This window comes from Gastrolobium bilobum, unplaced genomic scaffold, assembly GCF_033153095.1.
Source record: "Gastrolobium bilobum isolate Gb01-03AN ecotype WA unplaced genomic scaffold, APGP_CSIRO_Gbil_v1 utg54819, whole genome shotgun sequence".
Lineage (NCBI taxonomy): Eukaryota > Viridiplantae > Streptophyta > Magnoliopsida > Fabales > Fabaceae > Gastrolobium > Gastrolobium bilobum.
The window spans coordinates 76,492-93,482 of record NW_026899757.1 but is presented as its reverse complement, the minus strand read 5'-3'; the positions used below and the strand labels follow the sequence as shown (position 1 = coordinate 93,482).

General features: G+C 41.5%; 1 protein-coding gene and 1 non-coding gene across 2 annotated transcripts; both read left to right on the top strand.

Moving 5' to 3' along the window:
- The first annotated feature begins 339 nt into the window (after positions 1 to 339).
- LOC133293239 (uncharacterized) lies at positions 340 to 926 on the top strand. Its single transcript, XM_061491778.1, has 2 exons — positions 340 to 720; positions 855 to 926. Exons 1-2 carry the CDS (start codon positions 340 to 342, stop codon positions 924 to 926), a joined length of 453 nt encoding a protein of 150 aa, XP_061347762.1.
- Positions 927 to 12,527: 11,601 nt separating this feature from the next.
- On the top strand, positions 12,528 to 12,633 carry LOC133293241 (small nucleolar RNA R71). The gene has a single exon (XR_009749033.1). It is a non-coding gene; the product is annotated as a small nucleolar RNA R71 (small nucleolar RNA).
- The last annotated feature ends 4,358 nt before the right edge of the window (positions 12,634 to 16,991 follow it).

Sequence of the window (16,991 nt, the reverse complement as noted above, 5' to 3'; positions counted from 1 at the left end):
TAGAGCAATTATCAGCGACGGGGGTACACATTTAATGAACAAACAATTCCAATTGCTCCTGAAGAAATATGGAGTGCAGCACAAAATTGCCACCCCTTACCACCCACAGACCAGCGGACAGGTAGAGGTGTCCAACAGGGAGATAAAAAAATCCTGGAAAAGGTCGTAAACCCAGATAGAAAAGATTGGTCCAACAAATTGGATGATTCCCTATGGGCGTATCGAACAGCTTATCGAACGCCCATTGGCTGCTCCCCCTATAAGTTGGGTTTTGGAAAAGCGTGTCACTTGCCTCTGGAACTTCAACACAAAGCATTCTGGGCCATCACATTGCTAAACATGGATCCCAGAATAGCTGGGAAAAAAAGGTTGCTCCAGTTGGTTGAACTGGAAGAATTCCGGAGCAAGGCATATGAAAACGCCAACCTCTACAAGGAGCAGATGAAAAAGTGGCACGATAAAAAGCTTATCAAGAGAGAGTTAGAAGTTGGAGACAAAGTGATGTTGTATCGATCCAGATTGAAGCTGTTTCCTGGAAAGTTGAAATCAAGATGGGAGGGACCATATGCAATCACTGAAGTACTTCCCAATGGAGCATTTACTATTGCTCATGAAACATCTGGAGCAACGCTCAGGGTAAATGGACACGGACTCAAAAAGTATAATAGAGGGATCAAGGAGCATGAAAAACTGACTTCTCATCTCGATGACCCAGCTGAAGTCTGACCCAAGGAGCAACAAGTCGAGCTAAGACTATAAACGAAGCACTACTGGGAGACAACCCAGATTTATTTCTACGTCATTCTTTTTATTATTGTCTTTGTTTGAGAAAATTAATGTGCTAACCATTGCAGGAAGCTAGTTTTGGGGTTGCTCTTGAGCAACCTGATCCCAAAAGCAAGAAGCAACCAACACTTAGAATTTGATCCCTTAATGTTGAAACCAAGTTCTAATTGGGCTGATCCACTTGCCCCTCTTAACCCAAGGGCCTGCAATGGGCCGCATGCGAAAAAAAGAGAGAGAAAACCGAGTGGCGGAAGCAACGGAAGGATAACAGCTCCACGTCGTGCTGTCACATCCCTCCAATCAAGCGGGAGTAGCAGTTTCAAAAAGAAGAAACCGTCAGAGCAGAGGACAGTTGCTTTCCCCCAGGCATTTATGTGCAGCACGCTATTCTCCCCCCATATCCACCACTCAGCAAAGCCACGATCACCACCATACAGAGCGTTTTAACCTTCCCATCCTCTCCTTCCTACCTTTATAAACAAACACAGAACTATTACTTCATTCTCATAATCTTCTCTCCTTCAACCCACAAAAATCCAACCTTTACTCCCCACTCCATCCCTCCTACTCAAAACCTTACACTATGACACGTCCAAAGGCCATTATACCTGTTGCTTCTATCTCCAAGAAGAAGACCCGAACAGGGAAAAAGCTCAAGCCTGAGCAAACCACAGTCGACCGCACAGTCATACCAGAACGAGGCATAGTCCTCAGTAGCTCCAAACACGGAGATCTCGACCGATGGCTGACCGAGGATATAGCAGAACTGGATTGGGAACTCTTCGTTGAGCCTCCCTCAAGAGCTCGCACCGAGTTCGTGACTGCATTCATGGAGGGGATGAAGAAAGAAGATCTTCCAAAACTCCTCATCAGAGGCGTGAAAGTAGACTTCTCCCCTGAAGAAATCAACGAAGCATACAACACTGCTTCAGTTCCTGCTGAACAAGATGAGTTTAATAGATACTGTGATGGCTGAGAAGATGAGGCCATAACTGGAGAAGTGCTCCGAGAAATAGGCTCAGAAGGAGCAACCTGGGGAACCAAGGAATCCATCCCTAGGAAGCAACTCAAATTCGAAGCAAAGGTATGGATGCATTTTATTAACTCCCGTCTGATCCCCGTGAGCAATGACTCTAGAGTAAACTGGGAAAGAGCAGTGCGAGTCTTCTTCATCTTGACTAAGAAGAAGTTTGATGTTGGGAGGATTGTTTACAAACAACTGGTGGCAAATGCACCAAGAAACTCCCCCTTCTTTTTCCCTTGTCTGGTCACTGAGATGTGCAAGAGGTCTGGTCTAAAGGCCAATATCCCGATTTCGGATGAAATCATTCCAGAAGGGTCGGACATTGATCAGTCCACGATAAAAAGAATCAGAGACAATGAAGGATTGGAAAGTGAGGAGGAAGAAGAAAAAGAAGAGAAAGAAGAAAAAGAAGGAAAGGAGGAAGAAGAAGAAGCTGAAGTTTCGGGCAATGTGAAGGAAGAACCTCAGAAAACTCCAAGAAGGGAAAAACTTCCCTTTAAGAGAGCTCTTGCAAAAAGTGGACGAAGGCAGTTCCTAGTCGAGACAATTGACATGACTCAATGTCAAACTATGTTCGGTCTCGGAGCAGACCTTCTAGCCACTCAAGTGCAAGCCTTAGAAGACACAGTTGGAAGGGAGCTGCAATCTCTGAAAGAAGCCAGCTTGCTCATTAACAAAGAAAAGGTGGCCCTGCAGAATGAACTTGACCAGATAAAAAATGCTGGACCACTGCCTCTGAAAAGGAAGATTGAGGAAGGAGAAGGATCCTCAACCTTGCAGAACACGGTGAAAGACCTGGTGAAAGCAGTAGAAATGATGAACAAGAAAATGGAAGAAAGGGAGCAAGCCCACGAAAAAAACAGAAAAGACTGGAAGGAGGAGATCGGGCTCTTGAAAGATGAATTGGTGAAGAACAAAGAGGAGGAAATTCAACTCCGATTGTACTACAGAGCTCGGGATCAAATCTTCGCCAGTAACCAGGGAGAAAAATTCAAGGGACAAACTCCATATCCACCGTTTCCAAATGTCTTCCCTCCAGAAGCAATAACAAATGCTCCGTTCAGCGGAGCAAGACAAGAAACTGGAGAGCATTAAGGGTCGCTACGGTGACCCCAGGTTCATTCGTTCCCTATTTTTTTTTTAACTTGTTTAAATCTGATTGGAATGAATGCCTGAAAGTTTTGTGGTGGAATGTTATTGACTTTGCTCTTAGATAAATGACTTCTGTGGTGTACCAAGGATTCGCCACCCTGTTTTATTTTTTAAAAAAAATATTGTTTTTAATTTTTGCTAAGTTTACCGTCCTAAGTGTCCTGATCTACTCAATGATTCTTTTTTCCCAGGATTTTGCTCCTTGAGATGCCCTAAAGAGTTTATAGTTTCTAACAAAGCAACATAGGGCACCACTCTGATTTGGAGCAACACCATGCACAAAAAGCAGCACTCCAAAAATCGGAACCTCTGTTATTCAGTGGACTTATTGAATTACCAAGGAAAGAACTTCAGGCTATTTAAATAAATTACTCTGCCCCTGGTTTGAAAAAAAAAAGAAAAAAAAAAGAGAAGGGTCAGCTCCTCTGCTCCAAAAATTTCGCTCAAAGAGCTCAAGTCATCAAGGTGAGAGCAAGAGTCGCTCAAAGAGCATGCTGTTGAAGGTCAGCCTTATGCAAAGACAAGGGTAATTGACTTCCAGTTAAAAGACCTGAAAAGAAAGAAATAGAGAAGGGAGCTGAGAAGTAAGAGAAGAAATCAAGCCAAAAAGTTCAATCCGGAAGCAACTCTGTGGGAAACTGACTAAAAGAGTGGAAGAGGTCACACACACAATGAAGCTAGTGAAACTCACAAGTCAGATGAGTGCTCTAATGAAGCGATGGAAGGAGTTAAGTTAACTCTTCATCGATAATCTCAAGGAGCATTAGCCTGCCACAAGAAGGCTGTTGGTTGCGAAGGATTACTCGGGACGAGTAATATCTAGTTTTGGGGTGTTGATGGTCCTCAAGAGTTGAGGCCCAATAAGTGTAAATTGTTCCACAAAACCCATGTTTTGGTTATAAATCACTCCTTTCAACCTTCTTCTTTCCATATAGAGCAACTGTTCTGAATAGTGGACCAGAGCAATACCGAAAGTGGGAGTTAAGGTAGACCTGGAGCAAATTTAACATTATCTTTTTCATATGACTGTTGGGTTAGTTTGCTTTGTTCAGGACACCTAAGGCCCATCAGAAGGAACCACAAAATGAAGAGAGAAGAAGGAGTGTCGCGCAGAAAGGTAAAAAAAGCCTGCTGTAGTACAACAGCAGACAAAGGAAGCAATGGGAAGCCGCCAAGTCAGCCACAAAAGAGAAGGTGGAGGTGCTACCTCTGCTACAGTATGAAAGCAAAGAAGTTGAGCAATCAAAAGCCGCCACGTCAGCTGCAGCAGAAGGAGTGGAGGTGTCTCCCTGAATCCGATACTCCCACTCACAGAGGGAGCCAAAGGCAAGGGGGACCACTTCCATTTAAGGCCAAGCTGGCAAAAAGCAAGGCTACCATTGGAGAGGATTTCTATTCGGAGCTGAGCTGGCAAGAAGCAAAGCTACCATTGGAGAGGATTTAAACAAAGCAAGACCCTTGATGAAAGGAACAATGAAGATCAAATGAAGAACCCTATAAAAAGAACAAGCAATCCTCATAAAGAGGATCATCAGCGCCCATCCTAGGACTCGTTATCTCTTTGTTTTCTTTTTGTAAAAATGCTCACTAGGAGCTAACTTCCTTTAAGTAGGTGAGGGTTCCATAGAAGTAATCCCTTTTGTCTTAGGATAACTTTGTAAGGAACACATATTTTATAAATGAATTTTGAGTTGCTCTTTGGTTTAATTTATTGATTTTGTGAAACCCTTTGGGCTGGCAACCTCATCCCGGGACCACTCGGTTGATGAAACACTGACAAAGGCGTGTGGAGCATTCTCAAGATCCTGGGGTAGTTTAGCCTGAAGAAAGGAGGGATAAATACCTGGAATGAGGAGCACTGCCATGTGAATCCATGCTCTTTTGAGAAGGCAGCATGGTTTTCTTGCATATAACTCCAAGTACTATGGAGTAACGTGGAGAGTAAGGCCTTACCCTCTGCTTACCTATAGCAAAACAAGGGAAGGAGAAAAATCCACTTGTAAAATATGCTACCAAGCAGGGTTAACCAAAGGGATGAAAACATGGAACCCGTAACACCTACTTGACTTTTTCTGAAATTAATCTTAACTCAACCTTCTATCACAACCTTTTCCTCACGATAACTGAACTGTGATTTACCAGCTGATGCTCTTACTTTCACTTTGTTGACAGCTCGTGAAGTTACTTAAATTGATACCTTTTTATTCGATGACCGTTCTAAGTCATTCACTGCTCTCATCTGGTTCAGAATGGTTAACATTGTTTAACTAGCTGCCCAGAGATTGCTCTTTGTGAAGCTTAGCTGAGAATAGCACTTTCTTTTATCGCTCCTTTTTACAAATTAAGTTTCCTTTAGTGCTTCTTACTTCACAACTGCTCCCTGAGGACGATAAATCTGGGGCTACAATACCCTATATTGCTTGACACGTACGCTTGCGTATAGTTGAAGAGGGTTGCTCTTAGTCAGAGTAGATTGCTCTTGTTGACAATCCTGATTATTACTCTGCACTCTTTCTCTCTGAAAAGATATTCCCGAGCAGCTCTTGGTTCGACCAAGCACCCTCATAGGTCCACCCACGACTTTAGCTAAGACATCTCCATATCTGTAGCACATGAGGTCTTTACCTTGTATCCGTATACAAGTAGATAAGTCGTGCTAGTCTTATCCGAGATCACTGATCCCCATTCTCAGTGTCTCTAGACTAGGAACATAAAATTAGGAATAAACGTGTGGTATCCTTGAATCCTCATGATTGTGATCTCATCACAAATACTCAAGAGATACCTGTTCTATTCCAAGGGGTTTATCCAGTTTATTCATAATATATATTAACAATAATATCGAGACATAATATGAAACAGGATAAAGAGTGCTTATTATTTATTTGCGACAATAAAGGTCTACATTTAACGTCCTTATTTAATTAAAAGATTGTCTCTAGGACACCCATATACTAACACTTCTGGGAGAGTTTATACTCTGGATCGTCAGCAGTCAGATCGAGCTCTGAACCTTGTTAGAGGTACTGTTACCATTGGTGCATCATCTGTTGAGGTCTTGTTTGACTCTGGGGCTACGCATTCATTTGTTGCTACCCCGATTGCTGTGGGGTTTGAGTTGCCCATGTCTGTGCTTTCTCCACTGTTGCGGGTTACCACCGCCACCGGAGAAAAGTGTGATGCGATCACTGTTTATCACGATGTAGCATTTCAGTGGGAGGGCCGTGAGTTCTCGGTAGATCTGATAGGATTGCCGATGGCCAACTTGGAGGTTATTCTGAGCATGGATTGGCTGTCCAGAAATTGTGCATTGATTGACTGTTGTGCCAAGCGTGTGGTGATGTCTCCGTGTGATTCCACAGTTAGTTCCTCGCCGTACATTTCGTTGCTGCAGGCTAGGAGAGCCTTGAGAGCAGGGGCATATGGATATGTCATGTTGGGAGGTTTGGTGAGTGGGACACAGGAGGATATCACTGGCATTCCTGTGGTGAGGGAATTCCTCGAGGTGTTTCCTGAGGAGATTCCTGAGTTTCCGCCACAGAGGGAGATAGAGTTCTCCATTGATCTGTTGCCTGGTGTGGGGCCTATTTCATTAGCTCCATACCAAATGTCGCCACCGGAGCTGGCAGAGCTGAAGAAGCACATTGAGCATCTTTCAGCGAAAGATTTCATTAGACCGAGTGTGTCTCCTTGGGGAGCACCGGTCATTTTTGTGAAGAAGAAGGACGGGACAATGCGATTGTGCACCGACTACAGGCAGCTGAACAAGGTGACAATCAAGAACAAGTATCCCCTTCCTCGGATTGATGATTTGTTGGATCAGTTCAGAGGTGCTTGCGTGTATTCCAAGATTAATCTCTGGTCCGAATACCATCAGATTCGGGTGAAGCCGGAGGATGTCCCGAAGACCGCATTTCGTTCGAGATACGATCACTTTGAGTATTTGGTGATTCCGTTTGGACTCACCAATGCATCTGCGGTGTTCATGGATTACATGAATCGGATTTTCCAGCCGTACCTGGATCAGTTTGTGATCGTCTTCATTGACGATATTTTGATTTACTCCAAGACGGAGGAGAAGCATGTGGAGCATTTGAGAACTGTTCTGCAAGTGCTGAAGGAGAAGAGGCTGTATGCGAAGCCTTCCAAGTGTGAGTTTTGGCTCAAGTCTGTGAAGTTCCTTGGGCATGTTATTTCTGCTGAAGGAGTTGCAGTGGATCCGAACAAGATCGAGGCCGTACTGGATTGGGAGAGGCCCAAGACAGTTACGGAAGTGAGGAGCTTTCTGGGTTTGGCAGGTTACTATCGGAGGTTCATCAAGGGTTTCTCCACGATGTTTCTCCCTTTGACTCGCCTTACTCGGAAGGAGACTCCATTTGTGTGGACTCACGAGTGTGAGGTCTGTTTTCAGGAGTTAAAGGAGAGACTGACTACTGCACCTGTGTTGGTCCTTCCTGATCCTGCGCTTGAGATTGAGCTTTACACCGACGCCTCCGGGAAGGGGCTAGATTGTGTGTTGATGCAGTTGGGCAAAGTGATTGTCTATGCTTCGAGGCAGTTGAAATCTCATGAGGAGAACTACCCTACTCATGACTTGGAGTTGGCTGCTATTGTGTTTGCTTTCAAGATTTGGAGGCATTATCTTTTTGGTTTGAAGTTTGTGGTGTTCAGTGACCACAAGAGTTTGAAGTACCTCTTCGACCAGAAGGAGTTGAACATGAGGCAGAGGAGATGGATGAAGTTCATAAAGGACTACGACTTCGAGTTGAGGTATCATCCTGGCAAGGCCAATGTGGTAGCTGATGCTTTGAGTCGAAAACCCGTAGCTCATCCAGTTTGTTACTTGGTAACTTCGATGTGGTTGAGAAGTTTCGAAACCTGGCAGTGACCGCTCCGTGTGGGAGTGCACTTCTCGAGATGGAAGCAGCAGACATTGTGAATGAGCTGTTAGAAAAGATCAAAGAGGCACAAGTTCAGAGAGAGTGTTTGGATTATGTGAAGAACCAAGACGGTGTGTCTTGGAATGATGATGGACTTCTTTTGTTTCAGCAGAGGATCGTGGTTCCTCGAGGTCCGTTGACCGAAGAGGTTATGGCAGAGGGCCATAAAGGTCAATTTTCTATCCACCCTGGTGCTACTAAGATGTATCAAGACTTGAAGAAGAACTTCTGGTGGCCGGGCATGAAGAAAGATGTTACTGTCTTTGTGTCCAAGTGTTTGGTTTTTGCCAGAAGGTGAAGATTGAGCATCAGAGACCGTCTGGTGAACTTCAACCTTTTGAGGTACCACAGTGGAAGTGGGAAGGTATTTCCATGGACTTCGTGGTGGGATTGCCGAAGACTCAGGCAGGTTGTGACTCTAGTTGGGTCATTGTGGACAGACTGACGAAGTCTGCCCATTTTCTTCCAGTGAAGGTGAGTTTCACTACGGAGCAGTTGGCCAAGCTTTATGTTCGCGAGATCGTGAGGCTTCACGGGGTGCCCGAGAGTATCATCAGTGATAGGGACCCGAAGTTCACATCTCGATTCTGGGAGGCGCTGCAGGAGGCTTTTGGTACGCAGTTGAGATTGAGTACCGCCTATCACCCTCAGACTGATGGACAGACTGAGAGGACCAACCAGACATTGGAGGACATATTGCGAGCTTGCACGTTGGAGCAAGGCTTGGCATGGGATAGGTACCTTCCGTTGGTTGAGTTTTCTTACAACAACAGCTTTCATGCTAGCCTGGGCATGGCGCCCTACGAAGCACTGTATGGTAGGAGGTGTTGGACTTCTACTTGTTGGTCTGAGGTTGGGGACAATGAGCTTTTTGCTTGGACTTTGTCCAAGATACCACCTTGCAGATCCAGATGATCCGTGAAAAGTTGAAGCAAGCGCAGAATCACCAGAAGAGCTACTATGATGTCAAGCATCGTCCACTGTAGTTCAGTGAGGGTGAGCACGTGTTTGTGAGACTTTCACCTTTCACCGGTGTTGGTCGGGCACTCGGAGTGAGGAAGCTGAGCCCGCGATATATTGGGCCATACCAGATCCTTGGTAGAGTAGGACCTGTTGCCTACCGGCTTGTCTTGCCTCCGAACTTGGCCAACATCCACGACGTGTTTCACGTGTCTCAGCTTCGGAAGTACATAGCAGATCCTTCGCACGTGGTGCAACCGGATGATGTGGAGGTTCGGGAGAACCTAAAGACTCCCGTCGGACCACTAAGGATTCTCGATCGTGGCGAGAAGCAGCTGAGAAGCAAGATCATTCTGATGGTCAAAGTGCAATGGACCGGAAGAACTCCTGAGGAGTGTACTTGGGAGCGAGAGGACGAGCTTCTCCGGCAGTACCCCGAGTTTCGATCAGGTATGTTTTCTGATTTTGAGGACAAAATCCTAAAAAGGTGGGGTGAATTTAAGAACTGGCATCGTTAAATAAGGAATTTAACTGATTAATTATGTTAAATTAGGAAATGATTCCATAATTGACCCTAATAATTATTAAGAGGCTTTAATAATTATGATAAGTGATTAAGAATGCTGAAAGTCGCTTTTCGGAAGAAAAGTGCAGATACGGGTTCTGCTAGTCGGTATAAATGTGTACCGAAAAAGTATCCCGAAAAATTATAATAAGTGCATGATAATTACTAGAATAATATATAGGACTTGTAAAACGAGTTTCAAGTCCAAATAATGAGAGCTGGTGCCAGAAACTGATATTGGCTATGAAAAACGCATACCGGAAAGGTTCTCCGAAAAATATAATAAAAATATGTCAATTCTTGTAAAATTGTGTAGGTTAAGAATCCAAAGTTTGGGATTAAAATACTAAGCATAGCAATTAAAGTTAATACTGTGTGTTTTATTTTAAAGTGGCTATATATACTCTCATTTGCACAAAACCCTAGATATTTACTCATGCTATACGTGACTTGGTAGAGTGTGGCTGACCAGAATGGTGTTCCTTGGCTTCCTTCTCCATTCTTGACCAAGTAATCACCTTTGATGCTTGTTCTTTCATCTAAACACTTGGGCAATGTGTGAGTGATCCTTATGAGGGTGGTAGAGTGTCCCTTTTGCTGTCTTTGGCCTCTGAGTTCTTGGGTTAAGGGCTGAGTTTGAGAGTTGCTTGATGAGAACCTTGGTAATGACATTTTTGAGCTTCAAAGTGTCACCTTTGTGAAGGAAGAACCCTTCTTGTTGATCCATTTTCGTGCTTGGACCAAGTCAGCACCTTGGAGCTGAAGGGTGAGCTCCAAGAGCACCTTCACTTTCTATTTTGAGGCCTTGAGTAAGTTCCCTCCCTTGATCTTGAGTTTTGATAGGTTAAAGGTGATGTCTTTGCATGTTAATGGTTAAAAATGGAGTAACCAACAACTATGTGAACCTGTATATGCTTAAAAATGAATCCTTGGACGTGTATATCTTGTAAAAGTTGGACCTTTGAAGGATATCTTCGCGAAATGCAGAAACTGCTTTCTGTCGCGAAATATTCGGATATTTGCCCGTGAAATATCCGAATATTGATATCCGGATATGGATATCCAGATATTGATATCCGGATATGGGGATCTGGATATCCGGATATTGTCAGTAAGATATTCGGATATTGGATATCCGGATATATCCCCGAGGAATATCCGGATATTCTGGGATTTCGAAGAACAGTAGCTGTGCTGTGGGTACAGTAGGCTATTGTGGGTTTGTGGACCCTAGATTGATGAAGTTGAACTTCTGTAATTAATGAACTAAGTCAGAATCTTGTGATTAAGGGCTTGTGGCTTTGTTGGAAGCCTTAAGACGTAAATTGTAAAAGGAGAACGTAGTCTTTATGTTAATGCTTTTGAGCTATGTATGTTGATACACTTGCTGATCCTAAATCAGATTGCGATCTGCTGTGTGTTGGACTTGAGCTGTGAGGACTCTTGGCATTGGATAGTGAGCTTGCAAGGTAAGCTTTCGTGTCCTCGGTTTGGCCATGTTGTGGTTCCACCATGTCCCATGGGGGTATGGTTGTATGCATGTTGTGTTACATGCTTTTGATGTTTTGGAAATGCTGTTGAGCTGTTATATGCTAGTGCCTTTATGATATGCATGTGGTGTTCCACCTATACGGCAAGCCTGAGTATGTGGTATATACAAGATGGTGAGGCTGTGGGTAAGGTGCAAGCGATGTTCCTTGTATTACGTGTGGGTAATAGACGTATTCCTACATTTCTCTGGCCAGTAGAATAGTGATAAACACACATGGCATGAATATATGTTGCACTGCATAGTTTTGGAACTGATATTGATATAAATTCTTTTAGAACTTATATTGCACATGTAAGTGAGCTTGGGGTGGAAGATCCTTGAGGACCCTTAGTCTTACTGAGATTCCTGGTTTAGAGATCTCACCCCACGTTTGGGGAATGCTTACTTTAGGGTCAGGTAATGTTGAGACCTCAGGCGGCAGGAGGCCGGAGTTGAGTTAGACATTGATGATATTATATGCTGACTTGTTGGATGCTGGATATGCTTGCTGCTTATATGCTTTTAGTTTCATTTTATGTTTTTGGATTATCTTGTTGAGACGTTGTTGATTTGGTGAGCATGGGGATTGTCCGTGCCACGTAGACTTGTTATGTCTTGTTTTAATTAGAGTTGTATTAATGTATCAGGATATTGTCCAGATTACGTGATGTAATGTCGTGACTTAGATACTCACTTTATATGTTATATTGAGGTATTTCAGTAGATGTCTTATTGCAATTTACATTCAGGCGATATTTTATGAAATTGATTAAGTAATCAAGTTGGTAATTGATAATGACGTCATAATTGAAAAGAAAAAGAATATTCCGCATTTTTAATTAAGCGTAGCTTAATACGATGTAATGATAACACTACCGGATATATACGGGGTGTTACATTTAGCATCACTCCTTGTCATGTAATCTTTCAGCATGCTCTCCAGTGTACTTGATGTATCAACTTGTTGTCTAGGCTGATGCTGTTGCATAAATCCAGGAGGGTATAGATATTTATATGACCTTCCTGTTGTATCTGAGGACATTTGTTGTTGTCCTTGCTGTTGTTGATGATGTTCTTGTCCCTTATGCTTTCCTTGAGAATAGGAAAGATTTAGATGATTCCTCCATCCGGGATTATAGGTATCTGAATATGGATTGTTGTTCCTATTGTAATTACCTATAAAGCAAACAAATTGAGGGTTTTGTAGATAATTATCATAAACATAGGGACCATTACAGAAAACACATGATATAGCATCAGTTATGGCATTGAATGGTTGTGCTTTAGCTCGTAGACAGATTCAACGTCTTGATAGAGTTGTTCAAAGCCGAAATCTGTGCTGACAGTGCTGTTACAACATCGAGTTTCAAAACTCCAGCAACCTTCTTTGGAGTTGAACTTGATTTTTCTACAGGCCACTGATAATTATTGAATGCCATCCTCTCTAATATTGCATATACTTCTGTATATGTCTTTTCTAAAAGGGCTCCTCCAGATGATGCATCAACCATGCTCTTTGTTGGTCCATTAAGCCTATTATAGAATGTCTCCATTTGAATCGATTCTGGAATGCCGTGGTTTGGGCACTTCCTCAACAAATCTTTGAATTTCTCCCAAGCCTCATAAAATGACTCTTCTTGCTATTGCTTGAAGGTTGAAATATCATTCCTATATTGGGCTACCTTCTTAGGAGGAAAGAACTTCAGTAAAAACTTGTCTGCCAACTCCTCACAACTTCGGATTGAATGTGGTTGTAAAGAACTCAACCATGCTTTAGCTTTGCTGGTGAGGGAATATGGGAACAACTTCAGCTTTAGAGCATTGGATGTAACTTCTCTGATCATGAAAGTGTCTGCAACATCCATAAAATTCTTGAGGTGAAGAGGAGGGTCTTCACTAGGCAGTCCATTGAATTGACCAATGGTCTGCAGCATGTTAAACATCACTGGCTTTACCTCAAAGTGCTCTACTGCTACATCATGTTGAACGATTCCAGAATGCAAATTGTTGAGGGTAGGAATTGCATGTGCTCTAATTGGAATCTCAACTTGAGCTGGACCTTCAGTGTTATGTTCAGGTCCACCCTCTTCACCGTTTCCTAGCCTTTCTGCCATGTCAAGTATTACTGTAGGATTTCTGCGTCTCTGTAGTCTCCTTCTTGCTCGAAACATTCTTTCAATCTCAGGATCAAAATCTTCTTCTTGCTCTGATGAAGAACTGCTCATACGCTGCAATTGACACTTTGAAAATAGTAAGGAAGAAAGGTAAAAGATAGAAAATTTCTTTACCAAAATAACAAACTTTATAAAATTATCCCCGGCAATGGCGCCAAAAACTTGTTGTGCAATTTTGCAATCAATTAAATCAATCACACAAATACGCAAGTGCACGTGTCACAAGTAATAAAGGAATGTGTGAGTCCAAGATCATTCTCACGGAGATGATTTATAAAGCAATGATTATTTAAGTAAAGAAACTAGAAAATGATTAATTTTTATGGTTGGGTTTGTAATATAACAGATAATTAAACTAAGAAAACAATAAACTAATTTCAAAGGTATTAAGGTGATGGATGAGATATAGGTCAGATTCAATTTTCCTGATACAGCAATACTGAAATGATGCTTTAACGATGCTATATCAATGCTTAATTAGTAACCGAATACTAAGGTATGCTGGGGCTTCTGGCCAACCTAACATATATTCCCATTAACTAATTCCCATATCTCTATGGCCAAACTAATTACTAAATTGTTAAAGTTCAAGTTCAAGGTTATGTGGTGTGAATGATCTTTCTACCCACAACTTAATCAAGTTAACTTTCTTAACTTAATTAATCCACACAATTCAACAAGGGTCTGGATTCGAAAACCTCTCGGCCCCAACCTCTTCAATATCACATATGTATCTCTCGACATGCACACATGAATAAGAATAAGCAAACTCGTTGAATAACTAATTAAACATTAATAAAAATAAAGTTTAGGCATGCATCCCAATATTACAGCATATGTACTTTATCACCTAACCTATAGAGCAATTTAGCTCATAATGTAATTAAATAAAACAGAGAAAAGGAAGAAGGAACTCATTGAAAAACAGAAAAGAAGATGAAAACGAATGCTGTTGTAAAACTCTGTCACAGTCTTGCTCCAGCAACCCTTCTTTCTTCAAGAATCTTACTTTCTCTCTCTTGAACGACCTTTCTAACTTGACTTGCTTTCCTACTTGTGTCTCTGACTCGAGAATCTTACTTTCTCACTCTTGAACGACCTTTCTGACTTGACTTGCTTTCCTACTTGTGTCTCTGACTTCTCGACCTCTCTAACCTCTTGAATCCGTCGGGGACTCCTCTTTAAATAGGAAAAGTGGTTGGATAATTAGGTCTTAGGTTTAGGAGTGAGATTCCATGAATCGTGTTGCTGCAGCCTTATCTTATCCCTAAATTCTTGGGCTGTTGGCACTTGATTGGATAAGATCTTGATCTTATTGATTTTCTTGTGCCAATATTGTTGTTGACTAAATACGAGTTTGTTGTCCTTGATCTTTGGGATTTTGGGAAAAGAATTAATCTTCAAGAACGTCTTTGATCCTTGCTTGCTGGTGTTTTATCCATTTGTTGGGGAATAACTAACTTTTGAAATTTGAAATTTCAGTTGTTCCCTTGTCCACGTTGTCATACTGTACCGATTGCTATATCATTATTTCGTCAGCTTCTCTGCTACAGCATTCAAACGTCAATTTTTCCTGCAAAGACAAACACTCAACCAAGTCATCTTTTCTTACACAAAATCAAGGAATATTGTCTCATTTTCCATACTTAATCATCTCAAAGCACTTAATCATAAATATATAACAATTAGCTCAATTATCATACAAACAAGACAACTTATATGGAATTTATGCAGCAAATTCATCATAAAAATATCAAATTAACTCTTATTTGGGAGAGTTAACAAGACCCAGAGCCAGTATTTCTGTTTTCTTTCTTTTTATTTTGGGTTGGATTTGTAGAGCCCGAAGCCCAGCTGTATTAGGGGTTAAAAGGACGAGAGTAGGGACCTTGTGTATCATCTTTCGTTTGAATTTGAATTTTACAGTTTTTCTAAATTAATAGAGTTTTTGTCTTTTCTCTCTCCTTTTTTCTTTAATCAACCCAAGGGTTGAGGATTCCATGGTTGAATCCTGAGAACCTGCGCCTCATTTTGAACCAAATCAGTTTCTCTTTCCAACTCGGTTTTGCATCGCGCGATTGTGGGTGTTCAATCTGAGATACGCGATTACGTTCTTAGGAATGAGATTAACCATGAGATTTAATGGTTAGATTGATTAACCCAATGAACTCAAGTAGAACGGGTTGATACTCTGCTATTGCACGAGTAAACGCGCCGTATTCGACGAAACGCTAGGCGATCGTCTAGAGAGGGGTTTCTAAGCGAATGCAGGGATTCCAATACGATTAGGGTCAACACGATTTGGTAATTATTTGTCCAATGATGAATATCCTTAGAATCCTAATTCTTCGGTTGATTTCTTTTAATTTGATTATTCTCTTTTTTTATTTTATTTTTCATTTCCATTTAAATTGATAATCATATCAAAATCCCTCATTTTAGTTTTCGTTTCTCCTTATTTTCTCTTTTTATTTAGTTCCCATTTTTATTTGGTTTCTGTAAGAACCTGCACCGTTAATTAAGGAAGTTAATTAATTAATTATGTGAAATTAGGAAATAATTTCATAATTGACCCTAATAATTATTATGAGACTCTAATAATTATTGTAAGTGATTAAGAATGTTGAAAGTCGCTTTTCGGAAGAAAAGTGCAGATATCGGTTCTGCTAGTCGGTATAAATGCGTATCGAAAAAGTATCCCGAAAAATTATTATAAGTGCATGATAATTACTAGAATAATATGTAGGACTTGTAAAACGAGTTTCAAGTCAAAATAATAAGAACTGGTGTCAGAAACTGATACTGGCTATGAAAAACGCGTGCCAGAAAGGTGCTCGGAAAAATATAAGAAAAATATGATAATTCTTGTAAAATTGAGTAGGTTAAGAATCCTGAGTTTGGGATTAAAATGCTAAGCGTAGCAATTAAAGTTAATATTGTGTGTTATATTATTATGTGGCTATATAAGTGGTGGGCATATGATCCTAGGTTATGTCTTTAGCCTCCTTCGTTGGTTTTTCTGAGTCCTTGAAGTCAGCCTTGCCACCTTCACCTTCTCCTCCATTTTTGTGAGCCAAAGAGCTTCCTTTCTTCTTGGTTTCTTCTCTTTTGTGAGTAAACACTTGGGTGAGTGCTTTGGGAGGGAGAAAGGAGTGTGCTTTCTGAGTTTTGTCTCTGCATTGTGAGGTGTTGAGGGGCTGAGTTCTTGTGTTGGTTGTGGTAGAGTGTTGTTCTTGGTTTGTGAGGCTTCAAGGAGCCTTCTTTGTGAAGAAAGATCCTTGCTTGAGTGGTATTTTCGTGCACCCTTGAAGTCAGAACCTTTGGAGTTGGTAGTGAGCTCCATGGACACCCTTTTGCTGAGTTTAAGCTTTTGGTAAGTTGTACCAACCTTGTTCATGAGTTTAATGGGTTAAAGTTGATGTCTTGGTATGTTTAATGAGTTAAACAAGTAAGAAACTGTCATATGAACATAAATGGACCTTAAGATGTATGTTTAAGCTTCTGGAAGTGTTAAAAATTGAACCTTGGAAGGATATCTTCGCGAAATGTAGAAACTGCATTTTGTCGCGAAATATCCGGATATCTGCTCGTAAAATATCCGGATATGGGGATTTGGATATCCGGATATTGGATATTTGGATATAGGGATCTGGATATCCGGATATTGATATTTGGACATTTCCAGAGAGATATCCGGATATTGCATATCCGGATATGCCCCGAGGAATATCCGGATATTCTGGGTTTGCGAGGAACAATAGCGTATTGTTCATCCAGAACTGATCTATGGGTTTGTGGACCCTAGTTTGAGGAAGTTGAACTTCTGTAATTAATTAATGTAAGTCAGAATCTTGTGATT